Genomic DNA, 26,954 nt, shown 5'->3' on the forward strand with positions numbered 1-26,954 from the left:
GATTTCTCTTAATTTTTATTTCCTAAACGTGTGGTGCTGTCAAAACTTTTTGAAGATCATTGTCCTGTTCTATCCATTCTACCACTCAAATTCTGTTCAGCACAGGCTGGGTTAATTGTGCCTAGACTTCTTAGGCTCACATTTCAAAGGAAAGAGCTAATACTGACTTTTGTACAGTGGTGGGGGAATTTGAAGCTTTTCCCTTCGAAAAGCCTTTTTCTTTCTCCCTCCTTCCCTGTTCCTTTCCTTTTTGTTCACCCATCTTGGACTTTATTTTTTGCTCTTTTTATTTTTTTAAAGACATTTTTGCTTTTTTTTTTTTTTTTTTTTTTTTAAGACCAAGGCTGGTAAGGCCCAGAGCTCTATAATCATTGATTAGATACATAATGAGCAGTACAACTTACAGGGTCATCAAGTTGTACTTTATGATAAAACTTAGTAAGACTATTTCCTCATCTATATGAACGTGGTTATCAGATTTGCTCAGTATGCTAGTTTTTTGTAACCTTCATGTCTCTGGTTCACACAGCACTTTTTTGGTTCCTTGGTAGTGTGCGTTTTAATTGTAATCTTGCCATCTTCCACTTATGTAGAGTTTCATTATACTTGTTTTTAGTGCAGGAAAATATATTTAGTTTTATTTTTTAAAATGTGTATTTGTTTTTAATTTTTATGTATACTCATTATGATAACAAAAAGCAAAACAAAGGAAAGAATGTTGATATTTATGAGTTGCTTGTAATTATGTAGTATAGTGGTGAAGAGTTTTGATTCTGTAACTCATCTTCTTGGACTTACATATTAGTCTCCACTTACTGACTATGTGAACTTAGGAAAGTTACTATGAACCTGTTTTTTCATTTGTAAACGGAGATGATAATAACAACCAAGGGTGGTTGTAAGGATTAAATGAGATAATTTTTGTAAAGTACTTGGCACAGTGCCTGGCATACAATAAGTCCTCAGAAAATATTAGTTGAAACAGTCAAATACCTGAGTGGTGATATCATAGTAGATTTGTATTTAGGGGTATGACATTCCCTATTGTCAAATGTGTGGGTTCCAGTGGGGTGAGTGACAAAACCAGAACATAAGGGTAAGTGTCTTCTACTGAAAAATAATATTTCATCAGATTGCCTCAGGGATGTTTTCTCCTCTTACCTCCTTCCATCTCTCCCTCTTTCTTCTCTTCCTTGTGTGTGTGTGTGTGCATGTGTATGTGTGTGTGTGAAGCTGATGTGGACTGTCATAGAAACATTTGGACCTCACCAGTAAAAGTTTTAACCTCTAGGAAGTACTTTGATAGTATAATAATGGTAAGCAGTTTATATAGACTTAATTGAATAGTTAAAAACAGCCTTTTTTTAAACTAAGAGTAAGTGTATTTTCATGTATTTGAGCAAACTCCAGGAGATAGTGGAGGACAGGGGCGCCTGATGTGCTTCAGTCCATGGGGTTGCAAGGAGTCCAACATGACTTAGTGACTGCACAACAGCAACAAGTCTGTTTTCAAGGTTGGATTGACAGACAGCTTGGTCATGGTCTTTTTTAGGCCACTGTGTCTTCTTGTTTATTATATTATTTCCTCTGCTTCATACTCTCCTATTCGTGACAGTTTCTTTCTTATTCTTTATGACTGCTCAAAGCATCATCTCTCTCAAGAAGCATTTCTTTATCTATTAGGCTAGAATGAATACCCTTTCAATTAGTCTTAAAGTGTTCTGTGCAAAATGTGATGATCATATTTACAGTGTACTGAAAATATTTTATTTTGCTTCCCTGAACTGTATTTCCTTGAGAATAGTGCCACTGATACTGGAATCACATTTTAGTTTAAATCCCTAACATGCCATTTATGGTCATATAACCATAGGACTCTGTGTTGATGATTGAATTTGATAATTGATATAAGAAACTTAACATAATTTTTAGTTAATAACAATGATAATAATTGTAAATGACATTAATAAAGGATCCCAATGTCTATCATTGTGTCTTGCATGAAAGCGAAAGTCGATTAGCCATGTCCAACTTTTTGCGACCCCATGAACTACACAATCCATGGAATTTTCCAGGCCAGAATACTGGAGTGGGTAGCCTTTCCCTTCTCCAGGGGATCTTCCCAACCCAGGGATCGAACCCAGGTCTCCTGCATTGCAGACAGATTCTTTACCAGCTGAGCCATCAGGGAAGCCCATAGGTACTGACAATGCTTAACTGAATTGCAAAGGCTCTTTATCATTTATCTGGTTCTATTGTTCCTTTAAACTGTTTGTCACTTGTTTTTAAGGAACACTTACATCATTTCATTTCATTTTTTGAACTTTTGAGTTGGGTAGAGTATTTACTTCATAAGAGAACTTGTGTTAACCTAAATTATCTTCATACTCAACTTTTGCAGGAGTTTAAAATGTTTTCTTTTGCCATCAAAATAATGCATAGTAGAAACGAGAGCAGGCAGCATTTTATTCTGCTTAAATCATGCTTACTGTTTGTTGAATCTTAACTAGAGGTAGAGAAACCATTTGGTGGAATTCATTGCAGTATGCTAGGCAAGAGACAGTAGTGGCCTAAACAAAGTTAATGCCAATAGGAGAGAGAAATGAATGGATTCTAGATATGTTTAGGAGAAAATATATAGGCCTTGATGGATGGTTGAATATGGTTGTGGAAGATAGGAAGTTGGGTTTTAGAGAGGAAAATTTAGAGAGTATTTAGAGAGAAATTGAGGATAAATCCCCGGATTCTGGCTTAGTTATACAGCTAGGTCAATGGAGATACTTTTCACTGAAAGGGAACAGAAGAAAGGACAGGTTTTGGGGAAGGTAATATTCATTGGAAGGACTGATGCTAATGCTGAAGCTCCAGTGCTTTGGCCACCTGAGGCGAAGAGCTGACTTATTGGAAAAGGCCCTGATGCTGGGAAAGATTGAAGGCAAAAGGAGAAGGGGGCAGCAGAGGTGGAGACCCATATAGCATCACTGACTCAATGAACATGCATTTGAGCAAACTCTGGGAGATAGTGAAGGACAAGGAATCCTGGCATACTACAGTTCATGGGGTGAGGAGTCAGACGTGACTTGGCGACTGAATAGCAACAAATGGGTCACTTTTAGATTTGTTGAATTTCAAGCATCTGAGAGAAATATGAGAGGGTAGATATATGAGGCAGTTGGATATGTGGTGCTTAAGCTTAGGAAGGAAATCAGAGCTTTAAATGTATGTTCAGTAGTCATCAGCACATATGACCAATTGAGGCCATGAGAGTGAGACAGATCAAGGAGAGAATAGATTGAATAGCATGAGAAACGGAGAAGGCAGTGGCACCCCACTCCAGTACTCTTGCCTGGAAAATCCCATGGACGGAGGAGCCTGGTAGGCTGCAGTCCACGGGGCCGCGAAGAGTCGGACATGACTGAGCGACTTCACTTTCACTTTTCACTTTCCTGCATTGGAGAAGGAAATGGCAACCCACTCCAGTGTTCTTGCCTGGAGAATCCCAGGGACGGCGGAGCCTGGGGTTGCACAGAGTCGGACATGACTGAAGTGACTTAGCAGCAGCAGCAGCATGAGAAAAGAGAACCCAGGACAGAAACTGAGAAACATCATCACTTCCTTAAGGTAGAAGAAAAGCACCATATAAAGAAGAAGAAAGAAATGGAGGAGAAAGAAAAATTAACTAGGGTATAAAAAGCCCAGGAGAGAGTAATGTTATAGGAATAGAAGGAAAAGAATGTTTTCAAAAGGAGAGGATGTGGTTGGCCATGGCAGAGGGCTTTTACTTTGGTCAGAATCTTAATTTTTCCTTTGCATTCTGTGTAGTGTTTATTTTTAACAAGTGTTGCATTAACATTTATATTTCAAATTGTAACAATAATATAATCCTGCATAGTTCTTGGGCTAAGCTTTCCATGATAGTTTCAACAATTCTGAATTAAATCTATAGATCACATAAAGGAGGTTATGGATGTGAGAGTTGGACTATAAAGAAAGCTGAGCACTGAAGAATTGACGCTTTTGAACTGTGGTGTTGGAGAAGACTCTTGAGAGTCCCTTGGACTGCAAGGAGATCCAACCAGTCCGTTCTAAAGGAGATCAGTCCTGGGTGCTTTTTGGAAGGACTGCTGTTGAGGCTGAAACTCCAGTACTTTGGCCACCTGATGCGGAGAGCTGACTCATTGGAAAAGAAAAGACCCTGATGCTGGGAAAGATTGAGGGCAGGAGGAGAAGGGGACGACAGAGGATGAGATGGTTGGATGGCATCATCGACTTGATGGACATGGGTTTGGGTGGACTCTGGGAGTTGGTGATGGACAGGGAGGCCTGGCATGCTGCGGTTCATGAGGTCGCAAAGAGTCAGACACGACTGAGCGACTGAACTGAACTGAATGATGGTAGATCAGGAGATGAGTAAAATTATGTTACTCTTTCAAGGAATAATGCTCTAATTATCTAGTTAAATCTGTAACTAAGCCTCTACGTTTACAGGTAACTCCTGATTGTAGCTATAGAAATGAATAGAATTAATTTGAAAATTGGGTCCAGGTTAGTATCAAAAATATTTTAAGTGGTAAGTATATTAACTTGGAACACTGTTTTGGAAAATTGCATTGTTAATTGTGGGGGAGCTTGTATAGTTTGAAGAAGTCCTTATCTTCTGTTTTTAGAAGGAAAGAATAATAGTTTTAGATTAGCTTAGTAAGCAAATCACAATACTTTTCATACAGTTCTACAGTTTGGTCTCTAAAGTGATAGCCATTGTGGGGTATGTTGACTTTGATGTGATCCATGATTCAGATTTTTTTTTAGGCAAAATAATTTTGTGACCTTTTAAGCCCTAGAGAAGGAAACAGCAACCCACTCCAGTATTCTTGCATGGGAAATTACATAGACAGAGGAGCCTGGAGGGCTACAGTCTGTTGGGTCAAAAAAGGGTCAGACATGACTTAGGGACTAAACAACAAGCAGATGTATGCTAGCTAGATATAAACAAACAGATATATAGCTAGATATAGATAAGCTCTAATAAGCCCATTTGTGGGGTATCTCTTTTGAGAATGTATGTTCATTACACTATGATTCAGATTTTATGAGTGCTGAATTAACAATATTTAGAATATAGTCAGTAGGTTGCAAACTGTTACTGTTGACCTCAGACTATTTGAGATTTATTGTTAGAAAAGTTTGCCATTGTTTTATAAAATCAATTTTACACTGAAAATATGCACTTATATTTTAGAGATGGTTATTAAAAATTGAACTGAAAATGAATACAGGGCTTAGAATCTCCTCAGATTAATTTTAATATTATAGTCAGAAAAGGTGAGAAAAAAGGTGAAGTTGCAGAGTAGAAGTTAGACTTCTTTATCATGTTGACATTCAAAATAGTTAGCTGTTTGTTATTTTTGTGTATTTAACTTGGATACTGACTATAATTAGCATATAAAGGACTAATGCTCCTGATACTTTGAACTAGGATCAGGAAAATATTTCCTTGAACTAGAAACTATTAAGGATAGAGGAGTGAGTGAGTGAGCGGGTGAAAGTTGCTCAGTCCGATTCTTTGGGACCCCATAGACTATAGAGTCCGTGGAATTCTCCAGGCGACACTACTGAAGTGGGCAGCCCTTCCCTTCTTCAGGGGATCTTCCCAACTCAGGCATCTTCCCAACCCAGGGATTGAACGGGGGACTCCTGCGTTGCAGGCAGATTCTTTACCAGCTGAGCCACAAGGAAAGCCCAAGAATACTGGAGTGGGTAGTCTATCCCTTCTCCAGTGGATCTTCCTGACTCAGGAATCGAATTGGGGTCTCCTGCATTGCAGGCAGATTCTTTACCAACTGAGCTACCAGGGAAGCCCCAAGAATAGAGGATATTAAAAGACCCCAATGCTGGGAAAGATTGAAGGCAAAAGGAGAAAGGGGCAGCAGAGGATGAAATGGTTAGACAGCATCACTTACTCAATGGACAGGAATTTGAGCAAATTCCCAGGAGATAGTGGAGGACAGAAGGGCCTGGCATGCTGCAGTTCATGGGTTGCAAAGCATCAGACATGACTTAGTGATTGAACAACAACATATTAACTTTCTACAGAAGTACCTCATTTTAAGATAGAGTTTTTAAAATGTGTTGCTTAGTTAAAGGCCTAGGGTATTTGTCAAATTAGAAAGATCAAAATATTGTTGAAGATCAATTAATGTGATTAAGGTGTCCTTAGGAAGAATGACTAGAACATAAAATGATATAAAACGCAAAACCATATAGCATTATGACACGGGGTAATTGGTCATGTTTAGCATAGTACAGGGGGCGGTAGGAAGTGAGAGATGTTATTTGGCACTTGCTAGAATGGTGCTTTATTCTGGAGTTGTAGTGATGTAGGCTTCTTTATATTAAGTTAACCACATCTTAAACTTAAAAATTAAAAAACGTAGCTTGTAGATAACAGCAGCCAGTTTTCAGGGCCGCACACCTAGACTGTGTGCACTGTGCAGGTCTTTGTAGTGCTTTGGCTCTGTCCAGAGGGTTGATGTGGGGCAGGAAACAGACCTGGAAGATGACGTCTGATTTGTTCGCAGTTTGAGGAGGTTTGTAGGTATAATTGAGTTGGGTCTTATCTGCTTTAGCCCTAGGTTGAATTTTTGAACCTAAAACCCAAAAATTCAGAATTGGGCCTCCACCAATTGGGACTCATGTTTTCCGGTGAGTTCCTTTTTAGGCACCAAATTGATACTCACTTTGCAACTTTTAGCTTAATACTAATTACTTTGTAACGCTTTCCGTATTAGTTACCTATTGCTGTATAACAAACTACCCCAAAATTTAGTGGTAGAAAACAATCAGCATTTATTATACTCCCTCCCTCTCCCCCATCCTTTCAGTTTAGCAGGTGGTTCTGGCTCAGGATCTCTCAGGCCCAACTATGGAGGGATCCATGTCCAAGCTCTCATGGTTTTCAGTGGCCTTAGAATACCTGCTCCCAGGTTACTCACACAGCTGTTAGCAGGCCTCTCTCGGAACTCTGGCTGTCACAACATGACAGCTTACTTACCCCAAAGCACCATATCTGGTGAGAGTCATGAAAACAAGAGCCACTGTCCTTTTATAATCTAATTTTGGGAGTGACATCCATTACTTTGGCAGCTTCCCTGGTGGCTCAGATGGTAAAGAATCTGCTGCAATGCAGGAGACCTGGGTTCAAGCCCTGAGTTGAGAAGAACCCCTGGAGAAAGAAATGGCTACACACTCCAGTATTCCTCCCTGGAGAATTCCATGAACAGAGGAGCCTGGTGGGCTACCGTCCATGGGGTCGCAGAGTGGGACATGACTGAGCGACTAACGCTTTCCATTACTTCTGCTAAATTCTGTTCCCTAGAAGTGGGTCACTAAATTCACCCCATACTCGGGAGGAGATTACAGAAGGGCATGTATACCAGGAGGTGGGATCATTGTGGACCATCTTAAAGGCTGCCCACCACAATGTCCTTTAAAGTTGAAAACGTTTTTTTTTGTTGTTGTTACAGAATTCGTTATTGAAAGGAAAGTTTATAGAGGAAACCCAGAATATAAAATGGATAAATAGAGAGCTGTTCTCTCCAGAGCAGGGGTTTTAGGAAGCTAGAGCTGACCTACTAGCATCCCTCCCCTTCAGCTTTTCTGAACAGTTTGAGTATTAGTATGTTTACCATCTAATGTCCATCAGGAACATGAATATATACTATTTTCCTCAACCTTTCCTTTTATAATTTGTTAGCAGTTGCAGTTCTAAGATTCTAGCTTATAACAGTCAGGTTTTAGAACATGAAAAAATGATTTGTGTAAATGTTTCTGGCAATTTTAATAGTCTGGGGAGCTTTCTTTACTAGTAAATCTAATGGAATACCTGATTTTGTAATATTAGCAGATATAATTCATATATTGATAGGATAGTGATAGTGATTTACTTAGTAACTACTGTCTAGAATGTTTTCTTAACTATTTCCAAATTGTATGTATTTTTTAAAAAATCACAGGTATATCAATGATATTTGTACTTCAATTTCAATATTAACTTGTTTCGTATCTCTTTCATACTGCAAATCGTGATTCTTAAGTGAAGTGAAAGCCACTCAGTCATGTCCGACTCTTTGGGAACCCATGGACTATACAGTCCATGGAATTCTCCAGGCCAGAATAATGGAGTGGGCAGCCTTTCCCTTCCCCAGGGGGTCGTCCCAACCCAAGGATCGAACGTCTCCCGCATTGCAGGCAGATTCTTTACCAGCTGAGCCACAAGGGAAGCCCAAGAATACTGGAGTGGGTAATCTATCCCTCTCCAGCAGATCTTCCTGACCCAGGAATCAAACTGGGGTCTCCTGCATTGCAGGCAGATTCTTTACCAACTGAGCTATCAGGGAAGACCAATTCATGATTCCTAATGAATACCATAAATTCTTATTTTCTTTCTCTTGCAATATAAAGAATATAATCTCAAAATAATAGTAGAGTCATCCTTGTGTACCCATGGGGGATTGGTTCTGGGACCTTCTCCGTTACCAAAATCTGAATATGCCACAGTCACTTATATGTAGGTTTAGGATTATTAACAGCATATTCCACAAACCTACACATCCTCTTGTATATTTTAAATAATCCCTGGGATACTTATAATTCCTAATACAATATAAATGCTCTGTAAATAGTTGTTAGCATGAGAAATTCATGTTCTGCTTTTTGAAACTTAGTGGAAATTTTTTCTGAATATTTTTGACGTGTGGTTGGTAGAATCTGTGGATCCTGAGCCCGTGATACAGAGAGCCAACAGTTAATACAAACAATAAATCTCTAAACTTAGAATTTTTTTAGTAGTTCTTTGCAGATACGTAAAATCATTTGAAAATAATTCCATTTCTAGGTGGATATGTTACAATTTGATAACATGGTTAGATTCCAGGCATAGTTTTTAAATGCATTACTTAACTCTAGTACTTTGGCCACCTCATGCGAAGAGTTGACTCATTGGAAAAGACTCTGATGCTGGGACGGATTTGGGGGCAGGAGAAGGGAACGACAGAGGATGAGATGGCTGAATGGCATCACTGACTCGATGGACGTGAGTCTGAGTGAACTCCAGGAGTTGGTGATGGACAGGGAGGCCTGGTGTGCTGCAGTTCATGGGGTCTCAAAGAGCAACACGACTGAGCAACTGAACTGAACTGAAATGAACTTACATTTTTATTAACTTAATCGTCATAACTGTTCTGTGAAGTAGGTTCTGTTTTTACCCCTATTTTACAGATAAGTATAGTTTTTTCATCTTGATTTTAGGTTATTTATGTTAACAAGAAAATAATGCTGTTTTTGTTTCTTTATGAGTTCATGTAGAGCTAAAGGATAAAGCTGAAGGAAAGGAAAATTTAATTAACAGATTATCTGATGAGCTTGTTAAGGAACAAAGAAAGATGACAGTTTCCTTAAATAACATTATTTAATAAGTAAGTTTACAGCTCACTTTTGACCTTACTTTACTTAATTGAGCTACACACCTCCCCCTATATTTATGAACCATTATGATGTCACTTAAGTATATGTGAATATATGTATAATATTAAATTTTATTACCTGCTAAAAGATTTCACATCCCGGATTTACCATGAACAACTTTCTACAACTATAGTACCCTACATTAGAATTGCAAACCTTATTTGAAAATTTGAACATGTACTTGGAATCACAGAACCAGTTGTCATTTAAGTTGCTTCCAGCCAAAACATAATATCTAGCAGTAGTGGAAGTGAAAGTTAGCTAACTTATTTTTTTTTCTGAGCAGTTTTTTCAAAAGTTCAGATTGATTTTTTAGAGTAGATTCTCATTAGTGAAATGCTTTATTAGGTTCTTAATTACTTGTTAACCTTTTTGTGAACCAGTATTATAATTGTTAGAACTTACAAAGGCTATTTTTGAGTAGAGTATTCTAATTTCTGGAATTTCTTTTCTAAGCTATTCTAATAAAATCCATTTTAGTTAAACCTATGGCATAATAACAGCAACAAATAGCTTTGAATGCTGGTCTCTTAAGTGACCTTTTAGGTTACCTTAAAATATTTTCAAGATATTTTAATTTCAAATTATTTTAAAAAGTGCATTTGATTTTATTTTAAATTCACAAGATCTTAGTCTAAATGAAGACTGTATGTGTTGCTATTAATTAAAATTGGAAATTATTGTTTCCAATTTCATTAGTTCTTAATGAAAAGTTTTATACTAGCTTTTACTGTAGGATAAAATATTTGGATTATTGCTCCTGTATCGGTTGTGTTAATCCAAACACATAGGACCTTCATGCCATGTACTGCTTCACACTTCAGGAAATATAAGTTAACTAGGAATCTAATTTAAACTAGATGATCCTTTTGGAATTTATCTCTATATTGCAGTTAGAAATTGAGGTCTATGTAGTGCTCCTGTTTGCCTGAATGAGTCATTTAAAAACTAATGCACTAATTGCTATTATTTTTTAAAACTCAGATTTATATAAAATGGATATAGCTTATCCAAAACAAATTGTATCCTTAAGTGAGAATCTAGGAAAAGTCTTGACATGGTGCTGTCCACCTTTACTAAATATAAATATTACCTCATAACAAGATTGAAATGCTAGATTTTCATTAGAGTTACATTTTAAGAATTTTTTTTGAATTACATTTTGTTTTTGATGAATTAATGATTTTATATACCATCTTACCCTGTTTACTCTTAAAGTAGAAGCTATGTATTTAATTTTTTCCATAAAAAGAAGAACCATGAAACCATATTTTTTGAAGGTAGGAAATAACTATTAAATAGCAGCATAATGAGAAAAGGAAGACTGTTACTGAAATATATCTGTATCTTCAATAGGAGCTAGTGTTTGAAGTCATCACTACTATAGCACATCAAAATGGACATGTACCTGATGAATATGTATTGCTGCTGCTGCTGCTAAGTCACTTCAGTCGTGTCCGACTCTGTGCGACCCCATAGATGGCAGCCCACCAGGTCCGCTGTCCCTGGGATTCTCCAGGCGAGAATACTGGAGTGGGTTGCCATTTCTTTCTCTAATGCATGAAAGTGAAAAGTGAAAGTGAAGTCTCTCAGTCGTGTCCGACTTCTTTGAATATGTATTGAGTTAAAGGTAAAAGCAATCTTCATGTGTCCCTGAAGATAAATTTCTATTGAGGATACCTTTCTTTTGTTAGAAATAGTTTTCTTTTTGTTTTGTTTTGTAATGACAGGTCCAATTTAAAAAGTATAACAGTTAATTGAAAATATTACTGTACTACTTTTATAAGTGTTTACATTAAAATCAGCATTTTTATTTATCAGTGGCCTGGCATTCTTAAGGGCTTCACAGGTGGTGAAGTGGTAAAGAATCCGCCTGCCAATGCAGGAGATGTGGGTTTGATCCCTGGGTCAGGAAGATCCCCTGGAGAAAGAAATGGCAACCCACTCCAGTATTCTTGCCTGGAGAATCCCCATGGACAGAGGGGCCTGGTGGGCTACAGTCCATGGGGTCACAAAGAGTCAGACATGAACATAGCACAGTGACATACTTACATATATATATGTGGTTGGTTTGTTATAGGTAACAAATGGTTATTTTAAAGACTTATTGAGTGATGAATGGGACTTGCATTGCTGCTGTTTATCTGAAGTGTTATAGATTGTTAATTGACTGTAGTGGCCTCTACACCCAAATTCAGCCTACGTTAATGACAGTGTCTAGAAAGAAACGGTAGATTTTGATCAATTAATTACCCTTTACGGATATTAAAAAATGATGGTAGTACTTTAATGAGACAAAATAGTCCGATAGCTGATATTTTTATAAATTAAAATGTTGCTGTTGTTGCAGTAGAGATTTTAAAATGAAACTATTCAAATCATTTTCTTTTTCTTGTGTTTCTAATAGTGCCAGAAGTTTCTGTTGACTATATAGTTAGCACATTGTTTCTGTATTTACTTTGGTGTGTTCATGTATAGTTATCTAATTAATTTGCAGCCCTTTCCCCTGTAGTTCTTTATGTATTAATCTCAAATAAATTTAAATAATTTTCTTATTCTGATAGAGAAGAAAAAGCTGGATCACTTACCAGTAACTGGAGTTGTCCTATTGGGTAATCTCCACAGATCCACATTCTTTGAAGTTATTGTGAATGCCTCGTGGACCATGGGACTGTTGAAATTTCCAATTTCAGGAAGGTAAGCAAGCACACTGAAGCATGTCTCTAGCATCTCCCAAATCCCCTTCCCTCCACTTTCTTACATATGCATCTGTCCTGCATGCCCCCTCAGTTCCAGTGGATGCCCGTCAGGAAGATTCCCATGCTGGACAGAAGGGCAGGAGAGGTGGATCTGTGAGGGAAAAGACCCAATAGGATAACTCAAGTTACCGGTAAGTAGTCTAGTTTTCACAGACTTGAGATTCTTTTTGCCCATTTCTTCTCTTGAGGAGTTCATTTAATTGCAAAGAGAGGAAATGGTTTGGGATAGTTTCTTTTTGTAAGTTTTATGTGGATTATAGTATTTATTGTATAGACGATAAATACCTAGTTCTTAATGGACATATGAATGAATGTGACATTAAGGTACAGCATTTACATAATAGTTTATAAAAATTATGTATTTACTACCTTTTGGTAAATAGTGTAATAGTTCTAAAGCAATATGAGGAGCTATGTGTTGAATTACTTTAGTTCTTTTATTTGTGATACTGCTTTTATTGAAGTAGATGCTCCTACTGTAAAATTTCTGCTTGTGTCTAATTTAGCCAAATTATTTTGACATTGTACTGAACAGCAAGAATAGTTTTACATTAATTGACCAACACTTCTTACTGATATAATTTTCAGTGTACCTTAAATTTCATTGAATGTATGTTTGGAAATAATTTAAGGTATCTTGCAATTATATTTACTACTTTGTTGTTTATAATGGATAGCCTTATTAATGTGAAGGGTAACACAGTTGGTTCAGTGTGAGCTCTGCCTCAGTTACTAACCCTATTTATTTGTATAAATGTTAGAATTGTATAGAGTTCCTTGCTTCCCATTTCTCTCTTACTCATTCTGTATTGTTACCAGTTACCGTTTCTAAAAGGCCACTTACATTACATAAAGAGCCATAGTGATGCCATGCTCTTGCTGTTTTATAAAATTTCATCCATAGCTCAGTACTTAGGGCCTCTCATAATCCAGTCCTATTTATCCAGCCTTAATTTCTTTTTATCCAGCCTTAATTTCTTCAATTTGAAACTTTTGTTTTGGTGTTACCTCAGCATTTATGCTTTAGCTTGTGCTTTTCCGTTTTCTTGAAATGACCTTGGAAGATCCATTCTGCTTCTCTATATTTTAAAGTTGAAGTTAAGTCCTATCCCTTACGTATATCCTTTTATGCTGACATCTCTGTTCGTCTCTTTCTTCAGTGAAAAAATGAGATTACTATGAGGCTTGAATTAATTAATTAATGAAATGTACTTAGAATAGTGACTAGCAGCACATACTAACTTCTCTTATTAACTATTATTTGACCATAGATTTATCTTAAATATTTTTGTGATTGTACATATAATTCTTATCTGTATGACACAGTTTAGCTTTAAATATTGGTATCAGATTGTACCAATAGATATTTCTTCTGATACAAAACTGTTACTCTGACTTTATTGTCTTTGACAGCAAGTATAGGCTTTTATTGGGCTTCCCTTGTGGCTCAGAGAATAAAGAATATGCCTGGGATGGGAAGATCCCCTGGAGAAGGTAAAGGCTACCCACTCCAGTATTTTGGCCTAGAAAATTCCATGGACTGTATAGTCCATTGGGTTGGAAAGAGTTGGACACGACTGAGAGACTTTTTTTTTTTAATAGGCTTTTTTTTTTTTTGTCTGTAACCTTACTTCTTAAGGTTAGTGACTGAGATTAAATCATGCCCATTGAAAAGTTAGTTTTCATGTAGAATGACATACATACTTACCAGTTTTTTCATTTGTAAAATAGGTTTTCATTTGGCTAATCAATCCTGTTTGTACTGTATGTTTTTCTTAAGAACAGCTTTCCTTCAAAGCTGATATACATTGTTAATTTCCATTGCACTCGAGAAAAGACTGTATAGTATTGAGAGAGTTAATTAGATTGTATTCACTTTAAGACTGTGTGTTATTGGAAAACAATCTGGAAACTTAATGTACTTGATTTTTGAGGCCTGAATATCTTAGGAGATAGTTGGTTGATTTTTTTTCAGAAATGCTTGAATTTAAAATACCTGTCTGATGAAACAGTATATAGAATCTGATTTCAAGGCCATTGAAGGAAGGAAATGCTCTTTGACAGATTGGGTGTCACTTTATTTTATTTTGTGGCTGTCCCATGCGCCGTGTGGGATCTTAGTTCTCTGACAAGGGATCAAACCTGTGCCCCCTGCATTGAAAGTGTGGAGTCTTCACTGGGCCTCCAGTGAAGTCCCAAGTGTCACTTCTAAATAATCACCAGAGAACCACTTCAGGTCCAGTTAGATGAGCCAAACTGAAGAATGTTTAGTCAAATGACAGCAGTGTTTGATTTGAATCTGCTGACTGTTCAGTCTCCTGATTTTTTAGTGTGATTGTGGTATGGTGGTTACATTGAGAATGGCCTTATTCTTTAGAGGTACATGCTGAAATACTTAGAAGTGAAATGTCATGGTGAGTTCAGAAAAATCATGTGTGGGTATCTGAATGTGGTATATGTTATGTGTATGTAAAGAGAGATAAAGGGAGAGAGAAAGCAAATCTGGCAAGTTTTAACAGTTTTGGGTCTAGGGGAAGGGTATAGTGGTACACATTGTACTTTAAGCTTTCCTGTGGCTCTGATATTTTTCAAAGAAAAGTTGTGTGTGGGGGAGAGTACTTTAAAAAGAACTTTATTGTGCTTCACTTTCTCTAATTCTAAAATGACAATAATAGAACTTATTCTTTCCATGCCCTGATGCAGGTAGGCACAGTGGGATAACATTTGGTAGAATAGCAGCCAGGAGAGCTTTTTAAGAAGTAATTTTCTTTTTACGTTAAAAAAGAATTTTATAGTGGAGAACTGTTCAAAGAACATTTCACCTAAAAGTGTATTAGATTAAAATATATCTGTTCCCTTTTTTATTATTCAGAGCACATTCCATTATAATTGAATAAAAACAATCAAGTAACAGTAAATACATGTAGATATATAAATTAACCAATTGAAATCTTGAAAATGAAAATATCTAGTTATAAAATAATCATGGGCAAAACAGAAGATTAGACATAGATAAAGAGAAACGTTGTTAATTCCAAGATAAAACCAATAACTCATCCAGGACCAGAGCCCAGGGAGATGAAGAATGAAAAATAGAAAAGAAAAACTAAGACACTTTAGGGCTAGCTTGCAAAGCTCCAATGTAATGTACAGAAGACAGAATATGGAGAATGGTAGAGAAGCAATATTGAAGAAAAATGACTAAGGATTTTTCAAATATTAAAAAGAAATAATGGAAATTAAGAAATGACTAGAGTGGAATCACAAAAACGTTGTATCAAAACTAGAAGGATGTAAGAAAAGTGGTACTTAGGGGTAAATTTATAACCTTAAATGGCTGTGTTAGATTGAAAAAAAGTAAGTGAGCCATATATACAACTCAAGAAACAAAAATAAAAAGTAAAACCAAAGACAGGAGAAAAGAGAAAATAAAAATGGAATTAGATGAACTAGAAATAATCAACAATAGAAATGACAGCAATCATCTTTCAAATCAAAGCTGTTTCTCTTCAGCTAACTAAGTACTGGAAATACCAAGAAGCACATGACATAATAAAATTATAAAATGGGATATAATTACAAATAATAATTGTAATTTAAAAAATCATAAGAAATCACTATTAATTTGTTATAAATTTTTAAAAACCTGATGAAATTGTCTGTTTTCTAGGCAAAATATCAGTTAGAAATTGACTGTAAAAGAAAAAGATAGTCATAGAAACTAAAAACCATTAAAAAATTGAAGCTGTAGTAAATTTCCCCAAGAAGTTTTTAAAAATATCAGCTTAATTGCCGTATAGTTCATAAACCATACCACCTACCCACCTAAAATGTACAATTTAATGGTTTTTAATATTTTTACATAATTGTTGAATCATCATCATAGCTAATTTTTAGGATATTTTCATCACCTCAGAAAGAAATGGTGTACCTATTAGCAGTCAGTTCCAATTCTCTGAAACCCTCCAGCCTTAGACAGTCACTAATCTACTCTCTTGTTTCTATAGGTTTGCCTGTTCTAGATCTTTCACATAAATAGAATCATTTAATAAATGGCCTTTTGTGGTTTGCTTCTTTCATTTAGCATATTTTTAAGGTCCAGCCATGTTGAAACATGTATCATATACCTCATTCCTTTTTATGGCCATATAATATTTCATTGTATGGATATACCACATCAGTTGATGGATATTTGGATTTTTTCCCATTATGAATAGTCCTTATACTGGCATTTGTGTATAAGATTTTGTGTAAACATAGTTATATGTTTTCATTTCTCTTGGATGTATACCTAGGGGTAGAATTGATGGGTCTTGTGGAAACCATGGAACAACAACAAATAGGGAAAGGAGTACATCAGGGCTGTCTATTGTCACCCTGCTTATTTAACTTCTATGCAGAGTACATCATGAGAAACACTGGGTTGGAGGAAGTACAAGCTGGAATCAAGATTGCTGGGAGAAATATCAATAACCTCACATATGCAGATTACACCACTTTTATGGCAGAAAGCAAAGAATTAAAGAGCCTCTTGATGAAAGTGAAAGAGGAGCTTGAAAAAGTTGGCTTAAAACTCAACATTCAGAAAACTAAGATCATGGCATCTGGTCCCATCACTTCATGGCAAATAGATGGGAAAACAGTGTCAGACTTTATTTTTTTGGGCTCCAAAATCACTGCAGATGGTGACTGCAGCCATGAAATTAAAAGACGCTTGCTGTTTGGAAGAAAAATTATGACCAACCTAGACAGCATATTAAAAAGCAGAGACATTACTTTCCCAACAAAGGTCCATATAGTCAAAGCTATGGTTTTTCCAGTAGTCATGTATGGATGTGAGAGTTGGACTATAAAGAAAGCTGAGTGCCGAAGAATTGATGCTTTTGAACTGTGGTGTTGGAGAAGACTCTTGAGAGTCCCCTGGACTGCAAGGAGATCCAACCAGTCCATCTTAAAGGAAATCAGTCCTGAATATTCATTGGAAGGACTGATGCTGAAGCTGAAAGTCCAATACTTTGGCCACGGGATGCAAAGAACTGACTCATTTGAAAGGACCCTGATGCTGGGAAAGATTGAAGGCAGGAGGAGAAGAGGGTGACAGAGGATGAGATGGTTGGATGGCATCACCGACTCAATGGACATGAGTTTGAGTAAACTCCGGGAGTTGATGATGGACAGGGAGGCCCGGCATGGTGCAGTCCCTGGGGTCACAAAGAGTCGGACACGACGGAGTGACTGAACTGAACTGTGGTAACCATGGAAGCTTTTAAGGGACTATCAAACTATTTTACAGAGTAGCTGTACCATTTTACTTTTCAACCAACAGTGTATGAAGGTTCTAGTTTTTCTACACCCTCATCAGCATTTTCATTATATGTTTTTTTTTTAGTAAAGCATTCCTAATGGGTGTGAAGCAGTATCATAAAGAATAGTTTTAATTGTGATTTTGTTATCATAATTTCAGACATATTTTTGGGGAACAGGTAATCCCAATTTTATACAAACTGACCTAGATAGTAGAAAAAGAGGGAGAGCTGTTCTGTTGTTTATCAGAGAAACTTACCCTGGAAACCTAAACTGAAAAGAATATGCAAGGAAAAATAATGGTACATTCAATCTCATTTACAAACAGAGACAAAATTTTTAATTAGGATAAGAATGTAAACATAGCTCAATATTTGAAAATTATTAAGACGATCTTGAAAGATTTGATAAAATTCTTATAGAACTCAATACTCATTAGTTTTGTTTTTTTTTTAAAGTAACCTTTAAACCATGACGAGAAACATGTTTCTTCCAATAGATGCTCTCTTTAAAACTTAACTGTCTAAATCTTAGAAACATACCCATTAATATCAAGAACAGGACAAATATACCTCTACTAGTAAGATTAAAAAAAAAAAGGAAATAAATTACAAAAGGACTAGAAAGGAAGAAAAATGAGATGAATGTATCCATAGGAAATTAAAAACAAAAAATAACAGACTATGGTACTTCCTTGTGGTTCAGTGGTCAAGACTCGACATTCCCAATGCAGGAGACACAGGTTCAATCCCTGCTCAGTAAACTAAGATCCCACGTGCCATGTGATGTGGCCAAAAAAAAAAAAAAAAAAAATTTTTTTTAAATCAACAGAATAGGGAATTCCCTGGCAGTGCAGTGGTTAACATTCAGCACTTTCATTGCTATGAGCCTGGGTTCCATCCCTGATCAGGAAACTAAGATCCCTCAAGTCATGTGGCTTGGTCAAAAAAACCCTCAAAAAGCCATCAACAGACTGACTATATTCATAAGAGAATTCAGTGTTGCTGGATACAAGATCAACATTCAAGTTGACAGTAGCTAATTAGGAAATAAAAATACCTCTTTTACAGCAAATTCTATGAAGTACCCAAAGTTTTATTGAAGGACATAAAATTAGACATGAACAAAAGACAAGATATAATTATTAGTGGGAAGTATAAATATTGCTAAAAAATTAACTTCTGTATGACTTATATGTAGTTTCAGACAAAAACCTGATAGAATTTGTTTTCTTTTTTGGAGGAAAATGATCTTCATATACAAAAGTAAAGAACCAAGACAGTTGTGAAAGAAGAATAAGAATGAGGAGGAAGGAGTTGACTGTTGGATATCTAGATTAATCTTAAATTTTGGTATTTAGAATAGAATCTGACACAGTAATGAAAAATAGTAAACTGCTACACACAACATGTGTGTGGCTTTCCTAGTGGCTCAGACAGTAAAGAATTCACCTGCAATGTGGGAGACCTGGGTTTGAGCTCTGGGTTGGGAAGATCCCCTGGAAGAGGACATGGCAACCCACTCCAGTATTGTTGTCTGAGAAATCCCATGGACAGAGGAGCCTGACGGGCTACAGTCCGTGGGGTCACGAAACATCGGCACACACAACATGAAATGAATCTTCCAGACTTAGCATTGAGCAAAAGAAGTGGGACAGAAAAGAGTTCATATGGTATGAGTTCATTTTTAGGAAGCTCAAAAACAGAACTAATCTATGATGATTGAGATCAGAATAGTAGTTCTCTTGGAAGCATGGTACTAACTGAGAATGTGTATGAGGGAGATTCTGAAGCATTGAAAAAAGTTAAATCTTAGTCTGAGTTGGATCACACAGGGGTATACATACTTAAAAATCAGGTTGTACACAGTACTTGTATTTAAAGTAGTATAGTCTTAATAATACGAAAAAACAGATTCATATAACAGAATAGAGTTAAGAAATGGATCCATATATATTTGAGAAGTTGGTTGGTGCTCAAGATGGCATTTTCTGTCATCAGGGAAAGGAAATGTGAACTGTTGGATTGGTTTTTCTATATGGGGGAAAACTAGATTTCTACTTCAGGACATATGCAGAAATAAATTCCAGTTGAATTAAATACTAATCGTGAAACCTGTTTTTTTTTTAAAAAAGGAAAATATCTTTTTAAAAAAGTAAAGTATAGGTATCTTCAGAATATGTAAGGCCTTTTTTAACAAGTCAAGAAAAAAAGAAGAAACCATCAGGGATGAAAAACCATCAAGGATTTGACTACCTAAAAAAAAAAAGAAAAAACAACCTTAGGTTTAATGTAAGTTCCCATAAACCCAAATAAAACATAATGTCACAACTGGGAGATATATATAATGTCTGTACTATCCAGTGTTTTTGTGTCCAGAATATGTAAAGATCAAAAGAGGTAAGATAGGTAATACAAATAAAATGAACAATGGATAGTAAGACAATTCACGGCAAAGACTGGAAATTGTACTGAGAGGATGGTTAGTCTGTTTGTAGGGATTTTATTTGAAAGTGTTAGTTGCTCAGTCATGTCTGACTCTTTGTGACCCCATAGATTGTAGCCTGCCAGGGTCCTCTGTCTGTGGAATTCTCCAGGCAAGAATACCAGAGTGGGTAGCCATTCCCTTCTCCAGGGGATCTTCTCAACCCAGGGGTTGAACGTGGGTCTCCTACATTGCAGGCAAATTCTTTATTGTCTGAGCCACCAGGGACATCCCATTTTTAGGGTAGATGCAGTTAAAAACTTACGAGTCATCAGTGTTTACCCATTAAGTTGCAAGGCTCAGGATCAGGTAAGTGTTACACACATAAGATAAGTGTTACACAATTAGAAATGTGCATACACAGTTACCCAACAATTTCTATTTAAGATATTGTCTAGAGAAGCTTGCACATTTGCCCAGGGTGATTTGTGCAGGGATGTTCATCTGGAAAACAGTCTAAATGGCTGCAATAAGAGTCACGGATATATAGGATATAATAGTTATTTAATTAAGAATTCCCTGAGTCTATGATTAGGTTACAGGCTTCCCTGTTGGCTCAGATGGTAAAGAGTCTGCCTGAAGAGTCTGCCTGCATTTCGATCCTTGGGTTTGGAAGATCCCCTGGAGAATGAAATGGCGACTAACTATAGTATCCTTGAGTGGAAAATCTCATGGACAGAGAAGCCTAGTGGGCTATGGTCCATAGGGTCGCAAAGAGTCAGACATGACTGAGCCACTACACTTTCACTTTTCATGATTAGGTTATTATCAGTGGTTTAATTTACTTATTTATGGCTACACTGGGTCTTCATTGTTGTACACAGGCTTTCTCTAGTTACCGAGAGTTGGGGCTCTTCTTTGTTGTGGTGTTTGGGCTTCTCATTTTGTGGCTTCTCTTGTTGCAGAGCACAGGCTCTAGAGCGGGGGCTCAGTAGTTTTGCCTCGTGGGCTTAGTTGCCCCGTGGCATGTGGAATCTTCCCACATCAGGGATCAAATCCGTGTCCTCTGCATTGGTAGGCTGCTTCTTTACTTCCGAGCCACCAGAGAAGTCCAGTGATTTTTTTTTTAATATAATAAAGTGGTACTGTCTATAACCATGATTGTTTTAAGCATTTTATAAACATTAAATATTTTAGTCCTCATGAGAACTTAGAAGTAAGTACTGTCATTGTCTCCACTTTTTAGATGGAATACTAAAGCATAGAGGAGTAAATACCCCTGCCTACTCTCATGGGTAGTAAATAGCAGAGCTGGGATTCACAGTTGCCTTGCTCGAGTCCACTATGCCATGTTGCCTTTTGATGTTTAAAAATATGGAGAGGCCTCCTAAATATAAGGAAAAGTTAATTCCTTACATAAATGTAAGGAAGAGTCTCATTTACACCAGTTCATGGTAGTTGTTACCACTGAATGGGATTGGGAGGTGAGGGAGATCCAGTGATGGTGGTAAAATAAAACTAGCATAGGGAACTTTCCTTCAAGATGATGTATATTACTATATAGCTTTTAAATACTTGCACTTATTGTTTATATATGCTTATTCTGTTAAAAGAAACACTGAAAAGATTGGCCTTTATTTTAATCTTTATTTTTCTTTTTTTTTAAATTTTATTTTATTTTTAAACTTTACAGTATTGTATTGGTTCTGCCATATATCGAATTTATTTTTCTTGATATTGGTTATATAGAAAAAGAAAAAAGCAGTGGCCCTAGAACAATGGCTATGATTTAGTCTAGTTCTGAGATAGTGAGCAGCACATAAGTGCCAGACCCTGGATTAGGGTGCTGGAGATAGGGTGGTTTCATCCTCAATGGCTCAGCAGGTAAAGAATCTGCCTGCAATGCAGGAGATGCAGGTTCGATCCCTGGGTTGAGAAGATCCCCTGGGGGAGGAAATGGCAACCGACTCCAGTATTCTTGCCTGGAAAATCCCATGGACAGAGGAGCTTGGAAGGCTGCAGTCCACGGAGTGAACAAAAGAGTCGGACACAACTGAGGGGCTAACACTTTTATCCTCTCTCTTTAAGGAGTTCAGAGTTGTACAAGGAAAGAGATTAAAAAAATAGTTTTAATTCAGTATGTTATATCCGGATCTCTTCTTCTTCCCTATTTCTCTGTCCCCATCCTTTCCCCTCCATATGCAACTGGAGAAGGGGGAAATGTCTTGAGCTGAGGCAAGAGAAACAGGCAGTGAAATATTGATTGTGATTCTACTGCCTATTCTTTTAAAAACTACCGGGGAGTAAATTCTATAATGGTCGGTGATTGTGGCTTGTTTACCGTCTCCGAAACTTGGTATAATGCCCTGTGCTTAACAGACCCCTGGATGTTGGAATGAATAACTAATGCACTTTGACGTTTTACTCTCAAATGACTTAGCACCTCAACCCAAAGTTCTTAAGCCATCTAGGGTATCTTCCATTGACTAATAAAGTTTAAAGCAATTTACCTGAGAACTTTATATGAAGTCTTATGTAAAATTGTTTTGTGCCAAAGAATTCTGACTTGAGAAATATTTTCATCTGTAGGAAATTTTGGATCTCTAAAATCTAATATAATTTTCTTTGTGCTGAGTCCATGGACTATTTCCAGGTGGTACTAGTATTTATAATCTGAGAATTCTAGTGTCTTTTAAAATTTATCTTTTAAAGTGACTACCACTTTTCAGTCCCACCAATGATGAATGAGAATTCCTGTTGCTTCACATCTCTCCAGTGTTTGGTGGTATCAGTGTTCTGGATTTTGACCATTCCAAGTAGGGCAACCAAGTAATTTTTGTTTTAACTTTAGTAAGATCATGTTATTCCCCATTTAGAATCTTCACATCCTACTTCATTTCCCATCCTACTTAGAATAAAATCCCAAGTTATTTCCAACTGTATGAGAGGAAGGCTTTGTATGATCTGGTCCATGGCCACCTCTTCAAACTAGTTTTACCATTTTCTCTCTTTTTCATTGCAATTCAGACATGTTGGTCACCCTAGTGTTCTTTGAACATGCCAGCCTTCTGCTTCAGGGCCTTTGCAGTTGGTCTTGCCTTTCCTGGAATGTTTCACATCTAGATACCTTCAGGGCTTACTCCTGTATTTCACTGAGGACTCTGCTTAAGTGTAACCTTGTCAGAGATGCTTCTCTGATTTTCCTGCCAAAAAATAGCACTTCTGTGCTTCTTCCTATACCCTGCTTTATTTTTCTTCTACTGCTACCTCATAATGTATATATGTATACTTGTTTATAATAATATATATAAATTATATATATAATATATATGTAGCCTATCTTTATGAAAATGTGCGCTTCATGTGTGCATTTCTGTATACCTCTAGAGTAGAACTGGTACACAGATGGTGTTTAATAAATATCTGTTGAGTGGATGAATGATTGTATTACATCAAAAAATGCTTTAATGTTAGTGATTTAGAATATTATGGTAGGACATAATCAGACACATAAGGCAGGCTTAAAACTTAATAAATAATTAATAATTAAATGTTTAATTTCACAACATGTAATCTATCCAAGGCTAGGAATTTTTTCTTCCTTGCTATATTCCCATGCCTAGAATGTTTCATGGCAGTAATACACATTTGATTAAGTATTTGCTGAATGAATGAGTTTATGTAGCATATCTTTTAAATAAACAACCAAATTATGCTATATGTAAAAGTAATATTGAATAGAACTAAAAGTAGACCACAGAACTCCAGAATTGGGAGAAAGGGGACGGGGATGAGCGATAAGTACTATGTAAATTTTTGGATCCAGCTTCACCATTTGCCAACTGCTCCAAGCCAGCACTGCTGCTTGTCAGGCCTACTCTAATACTGTACCATTTGTTCTTCAGTTCCGTATGTGTCATGTTTCATTCTCTATGTTTAAAATTTAAAAGTATTTCAGGATCTTTCCGTTCAGTTCAGTTCAGTCACTCAGTCGTGTCCGACTCTTTGTGACCCCATGAATCGCCAGGCCTCCCTGTCCATCACCAACTCCTGGAGGTCACTCAGACTCACGTCTATCGAGTCAGTGATGCCATCCAGCCATCTCATCCTCTGTCGTCCCCTTCTCCTCCTGCCCCCAATCCTTCCCAGCATCAGTCTTTTCCAATGAGTACTGTACCTAAAATAAAACTGAGATTCTCTCTTTAACTTGGAGACCTGATGTGGCCTTTTTACCTCTTAATCTCATTTAGTTCATCCCTCTTGCTCAATATCCTTCAGCTTTTCCTTCTGTTTCTATAGGCCATCAAGTTCTCTGACACACTTATACACTTACTGCTTACTTTCTGCCCATTATAACCTTTCTTTCACTGTGTCATTGAAGCACCTTCTTTGTGTTATTTAAGTCTGAGTGTGTTGGATCTTGTGAGCAGTCTTCCTTGAAAACCTTATCTACCCCTGCTCATATTAGAATTGCTTCTGATATTTGCATGGGGTGGGGAAGAACAAAACCACAGTTTGTAATTATGTATAGTGTCAGTCGCTCAGTTGCCTCCGACTCTTTGTGACCCCATGAACTGTAGCCCGCCAGTCTCCTCTGTCCATGGGATCCTCCAGGCAAGAATACTGGATTGGATTGCCACTCCTTTCTCCATTATTATGTATATGTGCTAACTTTTTTTTCATTTACCATTGTGTTCTTAATGCTAAGCATGGTACTTGGCACATAATAGGTGCTCAGTAAATTTTAAAAGATGCTTACTCCTTGAAAGGAAAGTTATGACCAACCTAGACAGCATATTAAAAAGCAGAGACATTACTTTGCCAACAAAGGTCCGTCTAGTCAAGGCTGTGGTTTTTCCAGTGGTCATGTATGGATGTGAGAGTTCGACTGTGAAGAAAGCTGAGCGCTGAAGAATTGATGCTTTTGAACTGTGGTGTTGGAGAAGACTCTTGAGAGTCCCTTGGACTGCAAGGAGATCCAACCAGTCCATCCTAAAGGAGATCAGCCCTGGGATTTCCTTGGAAGGAATGATGCTAAAGCTGAAACTCCAATACTTTGGCCACCTCATGCGAAGAGCTGACTCATTGGAAAAGACTGTGATGCTGGGAGGGATTGGGGGCAGGAGGAGAAGGGGACGACAGAGGATGAGATGGCTGGATGGCATCACCGACTCGATGGACGTGAGTTTAAGTGAACTCCAGGAGTTGGTGATGGACAGGGAGGCCTGGCCTGCTGCAGTTCATGGGGTCATAAAGAGTCGGACATGACTGAGCGATTGAATTGAACTGAACTGTTTAACATGTGAATAACTGTATAGCAAAAGATGGAATATAAAAATGAGCGTGAAAGGAAAAAAAGACCCTCAAAACCAGAAAAAAGATCATATGTGCTTATTAAAACAACAGAAATCCATGACATAAGCTCAGCTGTTAAGCAAGACTCTGATAAATCATAAAACCCAACTACATGCTTGATGTTAGAAACATTTAGAACAAAACTTCTGAGGGAGTTGTGGGTAAATGTATAATCAAAACAAGATACTAGGCAAATAAAAACAAAAAATTAATTGTTGCATGGTATTGCTAAACAAAGGTGAATTAAAAGTAAATTAACATTAGGTGAAAAAAGATGCACAGTGTAGTATGTATGTACATACATACCTGTCTTATCTATTTCTCTCTATATTCACACACACATATATATAAAATCAAGCATATAGTTACCAATATGAAGAGAACCACAAATCTTTATTTCTTGAAGATGAAGCATTGAAATGTTTAAAATAAAAATTATAAATTCAAGAAGGAAGAGAAAGAAGTCTAACGGTAACAGACTTTAAAACATCTTTCAGTTCTAGCCATGTCAGAAAAATTAAAAATAGAATCTGGAGATCTGAATTATGTAATTAATAAATCCATATAATATACTTTGTTATTATAAAAAGAATAGCATATTTTTAATTCCCCATGGGACATTGTCAAAAATAAATACTAGAAAGAAAGTTGGGGGAAAAAAGGTATTAACTACATGCTCTACAATGAAATCTTAAGTTAATAGAAAAGTTAGAACCAGAAACCAACCACAAAATCTTCCCAACCTCAAAACAAAAACCTCAGCTAATTGAGTTTAAAAATGTAAAAACATTCTCCTAAAAAATTTTAGATCAAAGGTCTAAAGGTACCTCAAACCAGCAATTGTGGTCTCTCTAGAAAATAATTACAATAAAAATTAAATACAAGGACTTCCCTGGCAGTTCAGCAGTTAACACTCTACTCCCAAGGCAGGGGGCGCAGGTTCAATCCCTAGTTAAGGAATAAAGATCCCACGTACCACATGGTATGGCTTAAAAAAATAAACTAAATAAATACATAAATTTATTTAAAAAATTAAATATATAAATATAAGACATAAGTAATTTCTAAAAGTTTCATTACTAAATGAAAATAAACAAGTTAGCATTCAAAGAATTTATTAAAAGAACAATAACACAAACCTAAGGAAAGATGGAAAAAAATAATAAAGCACAACATAGCAAGTAATAAATAAGAAAACAAAACAGGTAGTTAAGATAAATACAACCAAGAACTGATTCTTTGTTTAAAACAAAAATAAGACTAGCTAACTTTTTTTTTGTAAACAAAAGGATAAAGTACAAAACTTAAAATTTAGATTATGAAGAAGAAAGCAACCGTAGATGTAAATAATACAAACATAAGAGAATGGTTGGCACAATAAATAAATTAGAAAGCATTGGGAAAACATATCATTTTCTAGGAAAATAGACATTATTCTATATTCAAAACTGATCTAAGAAGAGACTGAAAATCTGAACCTACCAAGCCCAAATGGTTTTACAAGTGGTTTCTTTCAAGCCTTCATGGAACAGATAATTTCACATATATTTAAATTGACCTAGAGAAAATAAGGAGGAATCGAGGCTTTCC

The 26,954-nt window shown here is 36.6% G+C and overlaps 1 protein-coding gene across 6 annotated transcripts in view; it reads left to right on the forward strand.

Moving 5' to 3' along the window:
* The window catches only part of YAF2 (YY1 associated factor 2), an 88,141-nt gene that overhangs the window by 14,750 nt on the left and 46,437 nt on the right, over positions 1-26,954 (forward strand). The window contains exons 3-4 of one of the 6 annotated variants that reach the window (XR_015163760.1): positions 12,087-12,219; positions 12,313-12,412. The exons of 2 other annotated variants lie outside the window; for them this stretch is intronic. Coding sequence is in view for 2 of the 4 variants with exons in the window: in XM_086399912.1 (XP_086256038.1) it covers positions 12,148-12,219; positions 12,313-12,400 (160 nt within the window). In the remaining 2 variants the exon portion in view is untranslated. Of the gene's footprint in view, positions 1-12,086; positions 12,220-12,312; positions 12,418-26,954 lie in introns of those variants that run through there. 3 more of the 6 variants (XM_086399912.1, XM_086399913.1, XM_086399909.1) reach the window with 3 other exon arrangements.

This window comes from Bos grunniens, chromosome 5 (genome assembly GCF_055505025.1).
Source record: "Bos grunniens cultivar Pamir isolate PY7600 chromosome 5, Bosgru_T2T1.0, whole genome shotgun sequence".
NCBI classification, from domain to species: Eukaryota; Metazoa; Chordata; class Mammalia; order Artiodactyla; family Bovidae; genus Bos; species Bos grunniens.